At 43.8% G+C, this 20,389-nt stretch overlaps 1 protein-coding gene across 1 annotated transcript in view; it reads right to left on the bottom strand.

Moving 5' to 3' along the window:
• Positions 1 to 20,389, bottom strand: part of MTARC2 (mitochondrial amidoxime reducing component 2) — a 36,183-nt gene that overhangs the window by 6,338 nt on the left and 9,456 nt on the right. Inside the window, exons 3-4 of the mRNA XM_023203705.1 lie at positions 16,611 to 16,773; positions 15,466 to 15,606 (exon numbers count right to left, since the gene is read on the bottom strand). Of these exons, the coding sequence (XP_023059473.1) occupies positions 15,466 to 15,606; positions 16,611 to 16,773 (304 nt within the window). The remainder of the gene's footprint in view (positions 1 to 15,465; positions 15,607 to 16,610; positions 16,774 to 20,389) is intronic.

The raw sequence follows: 20,389 nt of genomic DNA, 5'->3' as shown, positions 1-20,389 counted from the left end.
GTGGCATGTTTGGGGGTCATGTGATCTTAACTCCTTCAATATTACATATACATATATAATATGATACATGATATGGTTTGGGTCTGTGTCCCCACCAAATCTCATGTTGGATTGTAATCCCTATTGTTGGAGGTGGGACCTGGCGGGACCGAATTCAGCATGGGGGTGGATCTTCATGAATGGTTTAGCACCATCGCCTTGGTGCTGTTCGTTCTTGTGATAGTGAGCGAGTTCTTGTGAGATCCAGTTGCTTAAAAGTGTCTGGCACTTCCCCTTAGCTCTCTTGCTGCTGCTTCTACCATGTAGGAAGCTGGACCCCCTTTGTTTTCCACCATGATTGGAAGCTTCCTGAGGCCTCCACAGAAGCAGAAGCCACTCTGTATCCTGTACAGACTGAAGAACCATGAACCGCTTTTCTTTCTTTTTCTTTTTTTTTTTTGAGGCAGAGCCTCACTCTGTTGACCAGGCTGGAGTTCAGTGATTCAATCTCGGCTCACTGCAATCGCAAACTCCGCCTCCCAGATTCAAGCGATTCTAGTGTCTCAGCCTCCTGAGTAGCTGGGATTACAGGCACGTACCACCACGCCTGGCTAATTTTTGTATTTTTAGTACAGATGGGGTTTCATAATGTTGGCCAGGCTGGTCTCGAACTCCTAACCTCAGGTGATCTGCTCCCCTCGGCCTCCCAGACTGCTGGGATTACAGGATGTAAACTACCACGCCCAGCCTAAACCTCTTTTCTTCATAAATTATCCAGTCTCAGGTATTTCTTTATAGCAATGTGAGAACAGACTAATACGTATATCCAGGTAGATTACAACCTTTTGACTTCATGATGCGTTTATTGGGAGGTAACCCCATGGTAAGTCAAGAAGCATCTGCACACACGGGAGGGGGTGTATGTAGAGCTATATAAAGGTTGCAGGCCCCTCCGTGAATAGGGAGGCAATCTGTATTCTTTATCTGTAAGGCACCATGCCTGTCTCTGCTGATACCTACTGACTTAAGGTTTGAATTTCACAGGGCAATCCTCTGTCCAGGTCTCAAGGTAGGAGGCATCAGGATACGGGCCTTCACTACGGCCTCCGTAAATCAACAACATAGACTGTGAGTCTAAGGAATTTGGAGAAAAATCATCTCAAGTTAGGAACCAAAGAAACCTATTCCTACTTACCTGGCTGCTTCGCTTGTGCAGGAGGCATAAGAAGTCTGAAGTCTCTGCAGAAGGCAGAGCAGGGCAGCGGGTAGGGACTAACCCCATAACTTTTCCCCTTATACCACTGATGACTAGGCCCTGTCTGGTCCTCCTTCAGCGGTAAGCCAGCCCTTCCAACCCCCTCTCGCGCCTACAGTGGTGCTTCAGCAAATGCAAATGGTTCTCCAGTACCTACTGGGTCTTCAAAACTCAGAAATCTCCTACACGACAAGACCACAGCTACAGACTGAAGTAAGGAGGTCTCCATGGATGCACTGGGGTCTAAATCGTCCTTTAGGAAACTGCTGCTTTGTGGAAATAAACGCCACGTTCCAACTAACCAGTTGAGGATAACTGTGTGTACACATCGTGGGTAAGGAATGGAATCGCCATGTCCTACTCAGGACTTATTACAAGCACTCCTAGCCAGTAACTTATTGCGCAAACCTACAAGACAACCACAGCGGGTGGCTAACCTCCTGGCAGATCGTGACCTCCAATGTAGTGTGACCCAGGAAGGCAGCTACTGTACTGGGAAGTGAGGACCGATGGGTACCCTGGCCTAAAAGGCGGCCAGGAAGCCTGGACACCTTTCACCACACGAGGGCGCTGCGGACACAGGAATGGGAGCCGACTCAGCCGCCTTGTGCTGAAAGCACCCAGGCTCTGCAAGTATCTTCGGTTCACTTTTTGTTTTATTCTTTCAGGAGTGCTGATGAATTTAAGATTTCCAAGCCACATAATGGTGGCAATTCTGCGTCGTTATTATGATAGAAAGCAGGCACAGATTCAGTTAGTCATCTATTCTCACTGTTAGACAACCGCAAGGCGCCGTTTAGAAGAGCAAATTGTCTGGGTTCGTTAAGAATCGTCTGCAGCACCCACAGATGCCAGCTCTAGTTACTTCCTAAAATAGTAATCACCACATATAATCATATATATTCTCACCCTAATCTGATCATTGTCAGTATTTTGGTGTAAAGCATTATTTGCAGTTTAAAAAAAAAACCTATACTAATTAAGTTTAAATGCAATTATTAATTCAGTTATTAAAAATGATACATTTTTATACTATTAAAATAAATTTAATAATGCATGGAATTTTATTCCATTATATTCTACTGGATATACATAACAGTGAAATAAGCTATTTGGTAAGTTCCAGTGTCTCCTCAAAGGAAGACACACACGTGACCAACAAGCGTATGAAAAAATGCTCAATATCACTGATCACTAGGGAAATGCAAATCAAAACCACAATGAGCTACCATCTCACACCAGTCAGAATGGCTATTACTAAAAAATCAGAAAATAACAGGTGCTGGCGAGGCTGTGGAGAAAAGGGAAGGTTTACATACTGTTGGTGGGAATGTAAATTGCTTCAACCACCGTGGAAAGCAATCTGGGGATTTCTCAAAGAACTTAAAACAGAACCGTCATTCAACCTAGCAATCCCATTATTGGGTATACACCCAAAGCAATATAAAGCATTCTACCACAAAGACACATGGACACGTATATTCATCACAGCACTGTTCACAGCAGCAAACACATGGAATCAACCTGTCAACAGTGGACTGGATAAAGAAAATGTGGTATACAAACATTATGGAATACTCTGCAGCCATTTAAAAAAAACACGAGATTATGTCCTTTGCAGCAACATAGATAGAGCTGGAGGCCATTATTCTGAAAGAATTACTGCAGGAACAGAAAACCAAATACCACATGTTCTCACCTATAAATGGAGGCTAAATATTGAATACACATGGATACAAAGAAAGGAACAACAGACACGCGGGCCTACTCGAGGGTGGAGGGTAGGAAGAGGGTGAGAATTGAAACACTATCAGGTACTATGCTTATTACCTGGCTGACAAAACAGCCTGTACACCAAACCCCCAGCAACACACAATTTATTTATATAAAAAACCTGCACCCGTACCCCTGCACCTAAAAAAAAATGTTGGAAAGAAAAAAATAAATAAGTAAATAGGTAAAGAAAAAGATTCCAGGGTCTTCCCTAAACACAAAATCAGCTTGAGACGCTTAGTGCGCCCCCTGCTGGTAACCAACCTTTGCTGGTAACCAACCTTTCCGCAGTCTGCGGAAATCCGGGTCCCAATGACATTTACTTAGAGTGACGGGATAAAACCATAGAGTTTCCCAGCTGAAAGAAGCAAGGAAAGGAAGAGGAAAATGCAAGGAGGAGGGGGAGTACTATACATAAGGGGCTCAGCCCTGAGGAAATAATCCCGAGGATTTGCTATGAATGAATGTGTGCACATCTTGTAAATACTAAATTAAGACTAGAGGGTTTTCCATCACAAGCAGCACCCAGAGAGAGAAGTGAAATAGGGGGGGGGCGGGTGGGTGTTGTGGAACACACAAATGAGGGTGTTTGTCTGTTTGAAACCTTCATTAGAATCCATACAGGCATTTGCCAAGCAAAAAATTAGATGTATGAAACTTAAAAGGTGACTACTAACGGAGAGTCTCCCTCTTTTCCTGTTTCTCTTTCCATAGATGCATATGAATGTGTATACACACACACACAGACGGGTCTATATAGACACACAGATGCATGGCTATACCCATAGAGAGAGAGGAAGTAGATACAGATGTAGAGAATACATATCTCTACCTATATAGTCCATCTCTCTATGTATAGCCAGAGAGAGAGAGTGCAGAGTCAGGTGAAAATAGAAGCCAAGGCAAGTTCTCAAATACCAGCTGGCACAGAAGGACAAGACCTCTGAGAGTGAGGTAGAAAGAGCCTGCATGGTCTGCCGTGGCAATGGGCTATGAAAGAAATCACTTGGAAGAGCACAGATCAGAGCAGCAGTTCAGATTAGATCCATGGCCACCAAGCCTCTGGGAGACAGTTCCTGGAGCCTCCTGCCACCGCCGTCCAGGCTCCTTCCTCTGCTTCATCTCAGTCACAGGATTGGCGCCTCCTTTTCGCTGCTCCTGGTTTTCTATGCATGTGTTTATGATATTGTGTTGTACACACAATTGTTAGAAGCAACTTTAAACTATTTTGTGATAAATTGAGGGAATAATAAACAAGACTGTTCTGTTTCTAAATCCACAGCAATTTTTCTGACTTGGTATCAGTGACTCTACATGATTATAGAAAGCTCAAAGTCACCTACTGGAGAGTCGCTAAATATACATGGGGCACATGTGCAATAATCATTATTCAGGTATTTCAAAAGGGTGTGCCCAGTCTAGACAACACGATATAACCTCGTCTCTACCGAAATCACAAAAATTAGCCAGGTGTGGTGGTGTGTGCCTGTGGTCCTAGCTACTCAGGAGACTTGAGGCAGGAGGATGGCTTCAGCCTGGGAGGCAGAGGTTGCAGTGAGCTGAGATCACATCACTGCACTCCAGCCTGGGCGACAGGGTGAGACCCTGTCTGGAAAAAAAACGAGGATGTGAGTCTATATCTATTAACACTGAATACTTTTCAAGGTGTCACTGAGTGAAAAAAGCACAAGGCACATTTTAGTTGTGTGTGTTTATGTATAATAGAGAACTATTCCATTCACATACAAAATCTGTATACATAGCTATGTGTACACATTTATAGCAATAAATCTGGAAGGCTCCTCACCAACATTTAAACATTGTTTTTCATAATAAATCTTGATTTTCTTCTTTTGCCTTTTTTGCTTTATTTTTTATAAGAGGTATAAACCCAACAGCACATCTTAAAAATAACTTTCGTCTAGATAGTTTATCAGATTCTCTCTGACATCAAATACATGATGTCTTTTCCAACACCAACTCTGCAATTCTCTGACACCAACTGGGTGTCCAACAATTCAACCCAATTCTGACACTCACTACTAGAAGCAAGTAGAGATCCCTCAGGTAAGTCCTACAAGACTTCCCCCCATCCCAGATGCCAGCCAAGTGCAGGCCAACCATGCTTCTCACCAACCGGCTATAAATTGAGGGCTCCCACAACCCCCTCCTAAGGTTTGACAAGTTTCTAGAATGACTCCCAGAACTCAAAAAAAGCTTTACTGTTGTTCTCGACTTATTTTAAAGGATGCAACTCAGGAATAGCCCAGTGGAAATGCTGTCTAGGGCAAGGGATGGGGACGGGGGCTCTCTGAGTTTTCATGCCCTCTCTGGGTGCACCACCCTCCCAGAACTTCAATGTGTTCTCCAACTCAGAAGCTCTCCAAACCCCATCTTTCAGGGGTTTTCAGAAGTTTTATTTCATGTAAATGGTTGGTAAAATCATTGGCCATTGGTAACCGAACTCAACCTCCAGCCCCTCTCCTTTCCCCTGAGGTTAGGGCTGGGTAGGACTGAAAGTCCCAACCCTCTAATCATGGCTTAGTCTTTCTGAGAACCAGCTCCCATACCAAAGCTGTCTAGGGACACCCCTCTTTCCCCAAGAGTCATCTCACTAGCATAAAGTCAGGTATGATTGAAAGGGGCTTGCTATGAATGACAAAAAAAACTCCTCTCACCCCTGTGACTCAGGAAATTCCAAGGGCTTAGGAGCTCGTGCCAGGAACCAGAGACAAAGACCAAATATATACTTCCTATTACACCAGAGTTAAATGATCTGAAACCAAAAGTTATTTTTTTCTATTCTTAAGACATACAAGCTAATGAATATTCCTTAATGTCATATTTCAAAATTTAATCACTCTTCTTACAAAGAAAGACCATGCCGTGGTTCCTGCATTTGGATCCAGTTCATATCAAGCAAGTCTTCAGCATCCACTGCCCCCCCCCCCCCCACACACACACACACACATACACACATGCCCTATCCAGAGTGCCTCTTTCCCACTGGGATCCTGCAAGTCTGATGTCCTGACCTCAGCTGCAGCCCTCTACCTACTGAAACCTTGAACCCACTTGGCCTTGAGACTCTTGCAGGCAGATACAGTGAGGTCATCTCTGTTGTCTTAGCATCTATCTCAGAGATTAGCACTGAGGAAACAAACATTTGTTGCAAATATGAATATTTCAGAATTTGGGGACTAAGACAGGATGCCATACACTAAGAATTACCAATTTAAATAAGACATTACTTTTCACTTAACAAATTAGTAAAAATTATAGCAATGCCGGCAAGAGGACAATGAAAAGGGCACGTTTATGCTCACCTTGAGGGAATATAAATTGGTACAAGGTTCTGGAAAGCAATTTGGCAATATATACAGAAAGCCTTTAAAATGTTGCATTAGCATTTCCTAAGAATACTTTTGGAAATGTAGATACCGACCATTTTACAAAGCTGCTCATTATTTATGTAAGAGAAAATGGAAAACAACCTAAATGCTCAATCCTAAGGGAATGGTTAAACAAGTTATTGCAGAGTCAGTCACAAGATGGACTCATATGGAACGACTAGAACCACGTGAATGAAGGGTTTGCAAAGACAGAGGCGGCTGCCATATGCCATTAAATGAAAATGGTGGAATTTAATACTATTTATACAATATCGCATAAACCATACTGGAAACACAACAAAATGTTACCACTGACTACATTTTAATAGTACGATGATGAAGAATTTTTAAATTTCACTTTAAGCTCTGGGATACATGTGCAGAATGTACAGGTTTGTTACATAGGTATACCCGTGCCATGGTGGTCTGCTGCACCTGTCAACCCATCATCTAGGTTTTAAGCCCCGCATGCATTCTGTATTTGTCCTAATGCTCTCCCACCCCTTACCCCCCAACCCCTGAGAGGCCCTGGTGTGTGTTGTTCCCTAGTGAGGAATTTTTATGTATTTCTTCAATCTCTACTGTATTTTTCAAGCTGTGCAAAGAAGATGAATTACTTTTTAAAATGTCTTTTATAATCAGAAAAAAATTAACTATCTGAAAAGTTTCTTGAAATTCGTCATTAAAATGTTTTAGACAGCCCTGGTTCCAGACTCCCTGGGCTTTCTCATGACCCCATGTTTGAACGGCACTGTGTGGAGACCCAGTGTGCTTTATCCTTCAAGGATAAGTATCCTCACATTACACAATAGCTGGTGTATGCTCCTATGGAATTGCATGAGTCATATTTCTGTAAACCAATAAGGTTACAGAAACGGTTCTGTAAACCAATAATATGCCTGGACTGCTTTTCAGCACGCTTAGGCATATTAAATGTGCCTGGAGGCATCTGCTGTTTGGGACACTTGGACCTGGAAAATCCTAGCAGAAGAGAAAGACAGAAGCCTAAGGCTTTTGTTTTTTGTTTTTTTTTTTTTCTTTGAGACAGAGTCTCACTCTGTTGCCCAGGCTAAAGTGCAGTGGCACGATCTTGGCTCACTGCAACCTCTGCCTCCCAGGTTCAAGCAATTCTCCTGCCTCAGCCTCCCAAGTAGCTGGGATTACAGGCATCCACTACCATGCCCAGCTAATTTTTGTATTTTTAATAGAGATGGGGTTTCACCATAGTTGTCAGGCTAGTCTCGAACTCCTGACCTCAGGTGATCTGACTGCCTCGGCCTCCCAAAGTGCTGGGATTATATGCGTGAGCCATGGTGACTGGACTGCCTGAGGCTTTTTTAGAAGCTGGCTTCTGTTCTCTGGAGACCACCTACTCTTAAAAACACCAGCAACAGGCTACAAAAAGGGAAGCAGAGCTCCTGAGATGTGGCTGTGTTGCTCTGAAGTGTATTCACTGGTTGGGACATTCTGCAGGGCTGACGTGGGTCTGTGTGTTCCACCCACATAGCAGTTTCCTCTCAGGGGAGGTTATGGCCACGAGAATTTTAGTGGCTAACGGACATCAGACATCCTAGTCTCCCACTCCGGGCTTGACTGGGTGTCCCATATGACCAACAACAGAGGTTGGGAGGGGCAGCTACCAACTGAATTCCCAAAGGCAGTAGCCTGGGCTGTGCTGGACTGCTTTTTAGCACGCTAAGTCCATGCAGTGACTCACAGTCCTCCAGAGGACAGCAAGAGAAAGGTATGGGGGGTCATGGTCTCCGAGATCACTCCTGCCTACCTCCACTCTGCCATCTCTACTCCAACATCTGTATTTGAAGGGCTGATCTCTGGGGTAGCATTGTAAAGTGAATGACCACTCCTTACAATGGATAGATAAGCATGCGTTCATGTATCACACTCACTCGAGGGGAATACCGTGAACTACCATCACTGAAGACACACTTCCTCCTTGGTCTGAAATATAGCATATTTAGAGTAGATGAGACCTGATCAACACAATTCAATGGCCAAATCCTTGCCTCGAATTCAGTTCAACAAGGTCTCATACAAAGCCTTGTTCACTCAGGACCAGGAATAAACTAGAAAAAGCATGGTGAAGGAAATCTCGAGAAGTAGACTTTAAGAGACTGTTAAGATTAAACAAGCTCACTTACAAGAAAGCTAGAACACAGCATGTGCAATATGAGGTTTTTTGTTTGTTTGTTTTGTTTTTGTTTTTGTTTTAGTGAGACGGAGTCTTGATCTGTCACTCAGGCTGGCTCACTGCAAGCTCCGCCTCCCGGGTTCACGCCATTCTCCTGCATCAGCCTCCCGAGTAGCTGAGACTACAGGCACCCGCCACCATGCCCAGCTTATTTTTTTTTGTTTTTTGTATTTTTAGTAAAGATGGAATTTCACTGTGTTAGTCAAGATGGTCTCGATCTCCTGACCTCATGATCCGCCCACCCAAAAAAAAAAAAAAAGCCAATGCAGTGGTTCTATCAGAGAGGGGGTTCTGAGAGACATTTGTGATAAAACACCTTTACCAACCACACACACACACACACACACATACATACAGAGAGAGAGAGAGAGAGAAGAAAGTGCCCAGGGAATTAAACAACTTGAGGGCTGCAAAGAGCCTTTAAAGTCCCTTGGTAGAACCTGTTAACTTTAAGATCAGAAAATCATGCTCAGGGAGGTTAAGGCCAAGCTCATGATGATTTAAGGGCCACCCTGGTCTCTAGGCACATCTGCAACTCCTGCCAGTTATGACTTTGCTCCCCAGGAAAACCCTAGCCCAGAGGTTCCACCACTGGCTGCACACTAGAAACCCCAGGGGAGCTTCAAAAGCTCCCTCTGCCCAAGCTGCACCTGAGATGGAGCCACCAGTGTTGTTTAAGGTTGTCTGGTGGCCCGATGTGTAGCCAGAGGGAAACCCACGGGCCCAGGCAGATCTCACTGCAGATCTGCTCTTAATCTGTCTTCCACTGACTGCCCTAGCTGCTGACTTTCCAGTGGTGTCTCGCTTACTCACTGGGTGTAGTGATGAAGAAAGCTGTGTGAGGCTGTGTGGAAGGTACCCCCAGAAGCATCTCCTCCTTCTCCTTGATGAGAAAGAGGTGAAAGCCCTGTAGTACTTGGCTGTGCTGTCTTCCACTCCCTCTTGCCCAATCCCTAAAAGCCCCTCTGGAAAATATTTCAAATGACTCAGGCGTAATCAAAACAGCAAATGTAGAAGGAGATCTCCTTAAGTAAAGGAGTTCTGTTGGCAAATTCTTCAGAAATGTGAATGTATTCCTACTCCATCCACTCCTGATCTCTATCCTCCTGTTTTCATCATTGGTGCTTTTCCTAATCAAGGTAAACCTATCCAAGACTCCTGCTGGAGTCCGCTAACAATATATGCATGTCAGAAGCTCCCCAGATGAGGACATGGAACTTTTACCTTGAAAGGCATGCCACAAACGTCTGCAGGGAGGGGACACCAGCACTCCCCAGGCCCCTGCTTGGTTCTTTTCATTAAGAAAGAAAAATGACTTTCAGACACTTTCAGCTTGCTTCTAACAGAGATAATGAACATGAAATTCAGGCTAATCTTCATTACGCCAAAGCTGATGATACCTGTTCTTCTTCGTTTTTTCTACTGAGCACGATTGTCCTGCTTCTTTCAGAGGGCAGCCCATGACACCCATGACCCCAGCCCACCCACAGTGACTGGGGCCCAATACCAGTTTGCCAAACGACCTGAAAATGACTTTAACAAGGTTGCAGAGTTGTGTAGTTGGCTGATATTCATGGACTTTTGATAGCCAGCCAGAGTGCAAGTCCTCACTTGGCCACACACTGGCTATGTGACCTCGAGAGCAAGTTACTCAACTTCTCTGAGGCTCAGTTTCCTCATCTGAAAAAGAAGGATCAAAACATTACCCTTCTCAATGGCTATCAAACATTTTCCACCATGGCCCACAGTAAAAATTACATTTTACATTGTTTCCTAATACTCTCTCTTGTGTACACATGAGAGAGTTTTGCAAGACAATTCTTAACCCTTCCATATATAGTTTACTCTGATATCTTTTATTCCATCCTATTCTTCTTTTAAAAGTGTTAGTCAGGACCCACTACACTGATATTAGAACCCAATAATGGGTTGTGACCCACAGTCTGGAAAGGGAACTAGAATTAAATGCGATTATGCATGTAAAGGGTTTGGCACGGTGCCTGCGACCTAGTAAGTATTCAATAGCAATGAGTCATGATTCTTGCCGTTATTTTTGTATATTGTTATCATTACTGCTACTTCAAGAAATCCCTGAAGCCTGGTAGAGACTGCTGTTCTTACTCCAGAAAACAGACTTGTTATCTCAAATCCTCACCCATCCAAACTCAGGTTCTGCAGACTGAAAAGTCTAGTGATCATGATTTACAAAAACTGTGTTTACAAAAACTATGTTTACAAAATCAGCCAGAAAGGATAAGACTGGGAGGACCCAATCCACACAGCCAGTAAGCAGTAAGGCTCACAGTCCAGCCACAGCTGTCCAGCTTCAAAATCTCCCTCTCTGGAAGTTTCCTGGAGAAGCACTTCCTGAGTGAAAGATAACACACCGAGAGTTTTCTGCAAGCTTCTCCACAATTCTTTCATAATGTGGAGTGAGGACTGATACAAACAAGACATTCCATTAAAAATATCAAGTTTAGCTCATCAGGACGGTGAGCAAAGTTCAGTAAACACTGACCCCACAATGGCCAACTACAGAGATAGGAAGCATTGGTCAATTTTAGTATTTCTAAACTTCATCGTGCTGCATTCCCAGAACTCAAGCACACCACACTGACCCAAGGAAGCAGCCTTCCAAAAATTGCCTAAGATTCTCAGCTACATGGACAAAGTACAAACTACTTTAGGCCACAAACAGTAAATGTTATACAATACATTCTCCTATTACTCTGTGTTTTTGCAGTAAATGGTGGCCTGAATTTCATGATGAGGTTTGCTAATTTTTAATGATTAATTGTCCTATTAAATATATACAGGTTCTATCATTTTACATGAATATTTAACAGAGTCCTACTCATTGAAAGAGTTACAGTTTTGTGAGGTACCAGGTAGACAGATTAATGCCTTAGGCCTTTAACTACTGGGCTTCCTAATTTAAGGAAGAATACATCAGCGACATTAGCATCATTTAATAAGAATGATTTTTTTTTTTTTTTTTTTTTTGAGACCGAGTCTCGTTCTGTCGCCCAGGCTGGAGTGCAGTGGCCGGATCTCGGCTCACTGCAAGCTCCGCCTCCCGGGTTTATGCCATTCTCCTGCCTCAGCCTCCCGAGTAGCTGGGACTATAGGCGCCCGCCACCTTGCTCAGCTAGATTTTTGTATTTTTTAGTAGAGATGGGGTTTCACCATGTTAGCCAGGATGGTCTCCATCTCCTGACCTCGTGACCCACCCGTCTCGGCCTCCCAAAGTGCTGGGATTACAGGCTTGAGCCACCGTGCCCGGCCGAGTGTCTTTTTTTCTTATTTCCTTGGCTCAAGATCTTAAACTAAAATTAATACCAAAATAATCTGTTCTTTAGTGGAAACAAATCAAGAAACATTTTATTCCCTAAAAGCAAGTTTCTCAAAAAATAATGGAAGAATTACAGGATTCCTGTGGAAGAACTGTTGCTTCACGGACTAATTTCTATTCCACGAACTATTTCCATTCCAATCTTCAGTAACATACATTCTTAAAACAGAGCATTAATTTCATTTGTTGTTTACCAAGCATTTAATGAATCCGATTTTATGTACATCCTACTAGACAATGTGGGAAACTAGAACTGGGAGGGGCAGGTGGGTGTACTAGAAAACCAGTGAGGCTTGAGCCTCAGGCCCCTTATTTGCACAGAACCTTTCAAGGCTTTGAACCTAATTTTAGTTTCGTTAATTTTATATATTTTTTGTTAATAATTTTATTTTTTTCTTAAAGGGCCCCCCAAATTGTATAAACTTCAGGTCCCACCAAGTCTAGATTCATTAGTTCCTTCCCTCAAGAAACCAGTCTCCTGAGTACATCAGGGGCCTCTTCCTCTCAGGCATTCTCCATTGCCCTCCCAGCCCCGATCCCATATCATCTCTGACCCCCATGGTCCCTGCACTCTCCTAACTCCGTGCTTCTCTACACACTGTGGGCATGAGATTCACCTGGGATGATGCTGCCAGTGCAGAGGTGCAGGCCTTGTCACAATGCTCATGTAGGTTTCAGGTAAGGCCTGCTAATCTGCACTTTAGAAAAAAGACTCTTAGCCAGGTGAGGTGGCTTATGACTATAATCCCAGCCCTTTGGGAAGCCAAGGTAGGCAGATTGCTTGAGTCCAGGAGTTCAAGACCAGCCTGGGCAACATAGGGAGACCCCTACAAGAAAATACCAAAATTAGCCAGGCATGATGGCATATGCCTGTAGTCCCAGCTAGCTGGGAAGCTGGAAGGCTAAGGTGGGAGGATCACCTGAGCTGGGGAGTTTGAGGCTGCAGTGAGCCATGTTCGTACCACTGTCCTCCAGTCTGGGTGACAGAGACCTTGTCTCAAAAAAGAAAAAAAAAAGACTCTCTAGTGATTGGGCCTGGCCTTGATATTTCTGTCACAGGCTTCCCTGCCTTTCAATGAGCATTCAAGAGAGTTGCCAGAATAATATGTGCCTGGCACACTGTACAGGCATTCAGCAGATATTTGTTGGAGGAATGCAAATCATAATTACTTCCTTGCTCAGAATCATTGCCAGCTTCTCAATATCCACAGTATAAAATCCAAACTCCTTGGTGTGGTGGCCTCCAGCCAGCTCCAGTCCAGCTGCCCTGACATTTCTCCTTCACCCCCATGCTCCTGTGATTCTAAAATACTCCCAAGCTCCCCTTTATTCATGGCCTCTCATGCTTCTAGGCCTCCCAACCACCTGTCGCCTTTACCCATAAGGACCCTCCTCTGACCCTGGCCTGCACACGGTCCACACAAGTACAGGGTAAACAGCACTGCTTCCGGGGAGCTGGACCTGACCCCTCCCCATGCCCAGGCCTCCCTTCTCCAGGCAGATTTAGGCAGTTCTCCTTCTATACATCTCTGGTAACTTCTAAGCATGTACACTAAAGCACTTCTGACACTGGGCTGTCATTGTCTCCTGGCCATGCCCCTCATACTGGAACATTTTGAAGAGCAAGATCCATATCTTTTAATCTATATCTGGGCTCCTACAAACCATGCCTGACCCATAATAGATTATTGAATTTTTAAAATTAACAAAGGCACAGAGGAATTCAATTAGATAACAAATGACAAGACGACATCATCAAGTAGACAACTTCTGTATACATTGCTATTGTTCTTTCCCTTTTTCTTATTTCTTTTTTAATAGACAGGTTCTCGTTCTGTCACCCAGACCGGAGTGCGGTGGCACAATCTCTGACCCCGGGCTCAAGCCATACTCCCACCTCAGCCTCCCAAGTAACTGGGACTACAGGCACGCACCACCACACCTGGCTAATTTTTGTATTCTTTTAGTAGAGATGGGGTTTTGCCATGTTATCCAGGCTGGTCTCAAACTCCTAAGCTCAAGCAATCCTCCTGCCTTGGCCCAAAGTGCTGGGACTATAGGCATGAGCACCTACAGCGCCTGGCAGCTATTTTTCAAATTATCAGATAATACGGAGTGCCTACATGTATGATGATTTATACTAGGCTCAGTGCAAAGGTTTATCCTAAAGAATACTGTTTATCAACAAATTAAGTGCTGGGCACAGTGACTCATGCCTGTAATTCAAGCACTTTGGGAGGATGAGGCGGGTGGATCACCTGAGGTCAGGAGTTCAAGACTGGCCTAGCCAACATGGAGAAATCCCATCTCTACTAAAAGTACAAAAATTAGCCAAGTGTGGTGACACGTGCCTGTAGTCTCAGCTACCCTGGAGGCTGAGGCAGGAGAATCACACAAACCTGGGAGGTGGAGGTTGCAGTAAGCCGAGATTGTGCCACTGAACTCCAACCTGGGTGACACAGTGAGACTCTGTCTCGAAAAAAAAGAAAAGGGCACATTTTATTAAGGAAGTACAGTCATTCAGGGGAGCAAAGAATGGAGAGGGTGTTTAAGAGCCTCTCCTCTCAGAGTTAACTACTTGGGATCTCTAAATTAGAATTGTCACCCCAGCTCTACAGATGCTGGAGTTACAAGTTTTGTGTTCTAATGCCAGCCACCATTCATCTGCTAGGCAAAGTGTATAACACCTCTGAGCTTCCTTTTCCTTATAAAAAGGAGACAGCAACACAAATTTCACAGGGTTATTGTAAAGATCAAATAATTTATCTGAAATGATTATTTAGCTCAATGCCTAGCACCCAGTAAACACCCAATAAATGGTATTTGTCACTGTTACTTCCACTACTTGGAAAGTTCAGCTTACCCCTCAGGCTTAATATGATGGCTAATGCTTCTTATTATAAAGCAACACCCAGCTATATGTATATTACATACAGAGTTCAAGGTTTCTACTGGGTTCTGATGCAGTTTTCCCTTAAGACCACAAAGGTGTGTCCTTGAAAAGGGTGGAAATTTCTGGCTCCAACCCCATAAAAGAGCATGTGCATGCCCTCGGAGAGAACTCGAGCCACAGCATGGTATGTCTCCAGGGGCAGATTGCCTGTGTCCTCTTGGTCTGCACTTTGGGGCATGGGGCTTCTAAAAGTCTCAAATCTTTGAGAGCACTGCTGAGTGACAGAGAAGTGGAAAATGGCTTTATCTTTCTCCTTTACCTTTGCTTCCCTCAGTTATCTCTGAGCTATGATTACATATTCCAACCTCAGACTTGCTACGATTTCGAGTTTTGACTGTTTGCTTTGGGGCCCAAGCATTAACGAGTGAGAGCAACGTGGCCCTCCAAGGCCGAGGCCAGCGCGTTGATGGCACAAGCAATGAGTGATGGCAGCAGCAATGAATGAATGACTCGACCTTGGCGGATCTGAGTTGGCTCTGGCTACAGGAGAGTTACCTTAGCACCGCAAACAGCACATCTGAGCACGATGCACAAAAGCAGTGGGTTACTTACCTCCTCAAAAGCATCACAGCCGGTCACCACGATATTTGGCCTGAAATTCTCCATTTTCATTTTCTTCTCTATCCTGGTATTCAGATCTACCAGGGAGGCATCTGTCATGATCAGGAGCGGGCTGCAGTCTGGGTAGGCCACCTTACCAAGAACACAGGATAGTCAGGCCCCACCACTCCACAGAACGGCCTAGACCAACTGCAAAGCTAAGTAATGTCCTGAAGCAAAACCACTTCAGTGCAGAAGAGGGGAGTGGTGTTCAGGAAGGAGAGAGACGTGACTTTGGGCTTGCAAGTGGCCAGGAACTGGAGCAGTCCATGTCCATACACAGGAACAGGGCTGCAGCCAGGGCCAGCTCTGGGCCAATGTCACCCACCACGCTTCCTCTTCCTGGGTTCCCACTCCCACTCCAGCAGCGACCCCCTTCCCACATCATCCTCAAACAGCGAGGACCTACTGCCAATCAGCTATACTCCAGTAATAATTTCCTCAACAACACCATTCACTCACTAGGCATTTACTGAGCACCTACCAGGCACTGTTCTAGTGGGGAAACAGCAGTAAAGAAAGCAGATAAAAATCCCTGCCCTCAAGGAGTTTGTAGTTTAGGGGCTACCAAGAGAAACTCCCTGAGGTCCTTGTATTTTAAACCTTAGCTCATGGCAGAATCAGAGGCTTTGGTCTTTGGCTCAGGGGACAGTTTTCCTTACGGGGAGGCACCTTGCCAGCACCTGAAATAAGCACACTTCACAGATTGTGAGGGGCGGGTCAGAACAAAGCCTGCTTCTGTAATTCCAGGAAATTTGGATTTAGTCCCAAACAAACTTCTCACTTTTGTTTCTCCAGCCAGTTTTCTCTTGCATCTCCATCTACCTGGGAGTCACCCCAGCTCCCCGCTCCACAATATCTCCCATATTCAATCCTCCATATACCCTAGAGATCCCACTTTTGAGACATCTCTCATATCCACCTTCTTTTCCATACCCCGGTACCTCTGCCCAGGCTGTGCCCTCATTATCACTCACCAGGGCCATTATCATATTTTCTTAACTGAGGTCCCAAGAGAGGCTCTTTGCCGACCGTGAAGGAAGTCAGAAAGAGAAGGGTGACTAGTAGGAGTGAAGGTAAACTCTCTGTAAGCTCACCTGGTAATTCTGATCAATAGTAGGGAGAAGTTTTCTTGATGTTCTTCCCTTCATGTTTGTCTCAAATTGAACCAATCTGTACACTTCTGTTTTCAAGAAGTTGGTGAACCACTGAGCTGCCTCATTGCCACAGTCTCTGCCTTTAATGTCAAGGCCAAATATCCTGGAAAGGTCACAAAAGAACACCAGGTGACTTACTTATTATCAATACACTGAGGGATGGTGTCAAAAACGAACAGCTGGACTGTTGGGACCTGACCAGCCCAGAGGGCTGTTAAGTGGTCCTTGGGTCAAAGCTGGGCAGAAGCACAGGAGAAAGGAGTAGAATGTGCTCTGGGGAAGAGCTACCCAAACCTTAATGTATGTGCAAATCCTCCAGGATCTTGTTTGGATGCAGATTCTCATTCAGTAAGTCTGGGTTGGAGTCTGAGATTCTACACTCCCAACAAGCTTCTGGATGCCTAAGCCGCAGTGTCCACGAACACAAGGATTTAGGACACTTTCACAAGAGGAGAGGGGCTGTCCTGTGGCAGATGCACCCTGAGCTTAGAATCCAACAGACCTGGGTCAAATTGGAACTCGGCCATTCTCTAGTTCTGTGACCAAAAGCAAATCATTTAACTCCTCTGACCTGTCTCCAGTTGTAAATTGGAGATAATTATATGGTACCTACCTATGCCACTTGGTGGCAACAGATAACTTTACATAACGCAGTGGCCCTCAAGGTTTTCTTGCTTAAATTCCCCAAAGGAGTTTTAAAAAGCTATGGACCCTTCACAGAACTATAAGTTGACAGATAAACTTCTTCATCATAAGTTTAATTTGTTCTGAATGACATCATTTCCACTGAATTTTAAACATTGACATTTAACATAAAATGATTGCAGTATGCTTTTAAAAGTATGTAATGAGATCTAAAGGCCATGTTGGTTTGATATCCACCATTATCCATTTAAACATTTTTGTGTTATTCCTCTTTTTACTCATGAACACATATGCATATTATTTTACTTATGTAACTTTATCCTAATATATTTTTATGGCTATCGATCACTTGCTGTATTTCTTTTGAAGCAATTAAATTTGCTTGGTTTCCTAAGCTTTCAAGTGTGAAGAAATGTTTTCAGGATTGAGTTATCATTACAATTATGATTTATAGATCATAACAAAATAGATATGCTATATATTTTGATAATTGCTGAACATTAAAAATCAGATTTTATTGGAAATTAAATGCATAATGAACCCTATAGAGCATCCATAAAACTCTGAATGAATCTCACATATTGCTAGAATAAGACAAGGTTCAGTATTAATTTTAAATCTTTCTTTTAAATAAGCCCTGAGGAATTTTTCACACAAATAAAGAGACAGAAATGGGAGTTATAGTAATTTCACTTATTCCTTGAACCTCTAGGCAATATATGTCACATAGCGATTTGTCGTCAACAAGTATTTTTCATGATTTATCAGCAACAATTTGATTGGAGGCCTCTTCATTTTAATGTAAGACAAAGAGTTGGAACCACTGATTTGTACAATTTTACCCTGTCATTAACATCACCCTCTTTATCAACACCAGCATTTTTCATTGTTTGGGACCCTGTATGATTTTCCCTCCACGGGCAATGCCTCTAGTAAGATGTGGGGTGGACAGATAAAAGCCTTTCCTCTGTACAAAGAGGAAAGGTTTATGGTGAGACAGAAGAACTTGCCAACTGTGGATACGATTCACAGGATCTGGGAATTGATTCCCCTACCCTCATCTACCATGGGAAGGGCTTGCCCCTCCCCGTGGGAAGGCTCACACCAGTGTGAAGACTCCTGAGGCAATGCACGTGAAGGAATTCAATGTGGACACCTGAGGTGCTCCCAGTTAGATGAACCCCTGGGTACCCTGCAACTCACAATCCTGGTCTGAGGATAGAGACTCCCTGCCCTCTTACCTCCTCTCCCATCTACTGTCAAATCTCAGTGTTGCTCCTTTCACATTGCTTGGGCCTAGCCCTTCTCTCTAAACTCCCTTCTTGAAGCCACTGTTTCACCTCTGATTAATTCTTGGCTCTACGGGCATCTCATGATCCTCTCCTGGCCTTCTGTCTTTCCTCTAAAACTGATTCCATCCCACTGTTCAGCAGTTCCCTAAGTATATGCTCCTCGATGGAGCTCTTCCCTTATCCCCTCAGAATAGCACTTGTACGTAAGTGCACACGTATTACCCACAGCATCCACACACCTGGGGAAGCTTATGGGTGGCACTTTGAAAAGTAGAAAAGCCGCCAACAGGGCAAAGGAATATTGATCAACCAGGACCCCTTCCCCCCGATGGAAGGCATCCCTCCACCGGCCCTGTCTTCCATCCCTGCACCAACTGGTATCGCTCCCTCTGCTATGCCATCTTCTCCTATTCTTGCAGAATTTTCTGCAGAATACATTCTCTTCTACATTTTGACACAAAATGTCTCATCAGCAACACTCCACAGAAAAAAACTGACCCTTGTTCTGTGGGTTCAATAAAACTTCATGAGTAAGCAATCTCTTAACTCACAAATCAAAAGCAACTCACTAAAAATTATGTAAGAGGGCATAAAAACTTGAATAGACTCTTACAAAGAAAATCCAGATACTTTTACTGGCAGGTTCTACTAATAATTAAAGAATAAATAATACCAATCTTACACAGCAAACAAAAAATGTGTATTTAAGACTTGCCATGTAAAAGTGGAAGAAAGGAGTAAATGTTTAGTACTAAATCTAACATGGGATTTTACTAAATGTAAAATCCCATTACAGATAAAATTATAAAACTTTATTAAAGAGATAAATAAGACATAAAGAAGTGAAGAAAAATAATATTTATAGATAAGGTGGATTAATACAATAAAGATAATAGCTATTTAAGAGCTAATATCTAGTTAAGTGCTTACTGTGTACCAGGTCCTCTTGCAGGTGCTTTAATACACACACACACACACACACACATACACCCAGACACACACACATATTTTCACATCAATTTTCTCTAAATTGAGCCAAAAATTCAATATAGGGTTGAAGTCATGTCTTACTTCCCCCTACTTTAAAACATTAGCGTCACCTTTTAAGACAATAATCAGGCTGGGGATGGTGGCTCACACCTGTAATCCCAGCATTTTGGGAGGCCAAGGCAGGTGGATCCCTTGAGGTCAGGAGTTCAAGAACAGCCTGGCCAACATGGTAAAACCCCACTTCTACTAAAATACAAAAATTATCCCGGTGTGGTGGTGCCTGCCTGTAGTCCCAGCTACTCAGGAGGCTGAGGCAGGAGAATCACTTGAGCCCAGGAGTTGGAGGTTGCAGTGAGCCAAGATCGTGCCATCACACTCCAGCCTGGGCAACAAGAGTGAAACTCCATTTCAAAAAAAAAAAGACACTAATTATTCATAAATCCTTGTGATAATCAAGAAGCCATACTGGTCTATAATTCGTCTAAAAAAACTTAACACCACACAAGGTGAACAGGGAAAGCTGATTCAAAACACTAACAGTGAAAGTTCAAAATAAAATAAGTGGCGAGGTGCGGTGGCTCACGCCAGTAATCCCAGCACTTTGGGAAGCTGAGGGAGGTGGACAACGAGGTAAGGAGATCGAGACCATCATAGCCAACATGGTGAAACTCCATCTCTGCTAAAAATACAAAAATTAGCCAGTGCGGTGGTAGGCACCTGTAGTCCCAGCTACCCACGAGGCTGAGGCAGGAGAATTGCTTGAACCCGGGAGGCAGAGGTTGCAGTGAGTTG

The sequence above is a fragment of the Piliocolobus tephrosceles genome, chromosome 1 (genome assembly GCF_002776525.5).
Source record: "Piliocolobus tephrosceles isolate RC106 chromosome 1, ASM277652v3, whole genome shotgun sequence".
Classification (NCBI taxonomy): domain Eukaryota; kingdom Metazoa; phylum Chordata; class Mammalia; order Primates; family Cercopithecidae; genus Piliocolobus; species Piliocolobus tephrosceles.
This window is presented reverse-complemented; position numbering and strand designations above follow the sequence as displayed.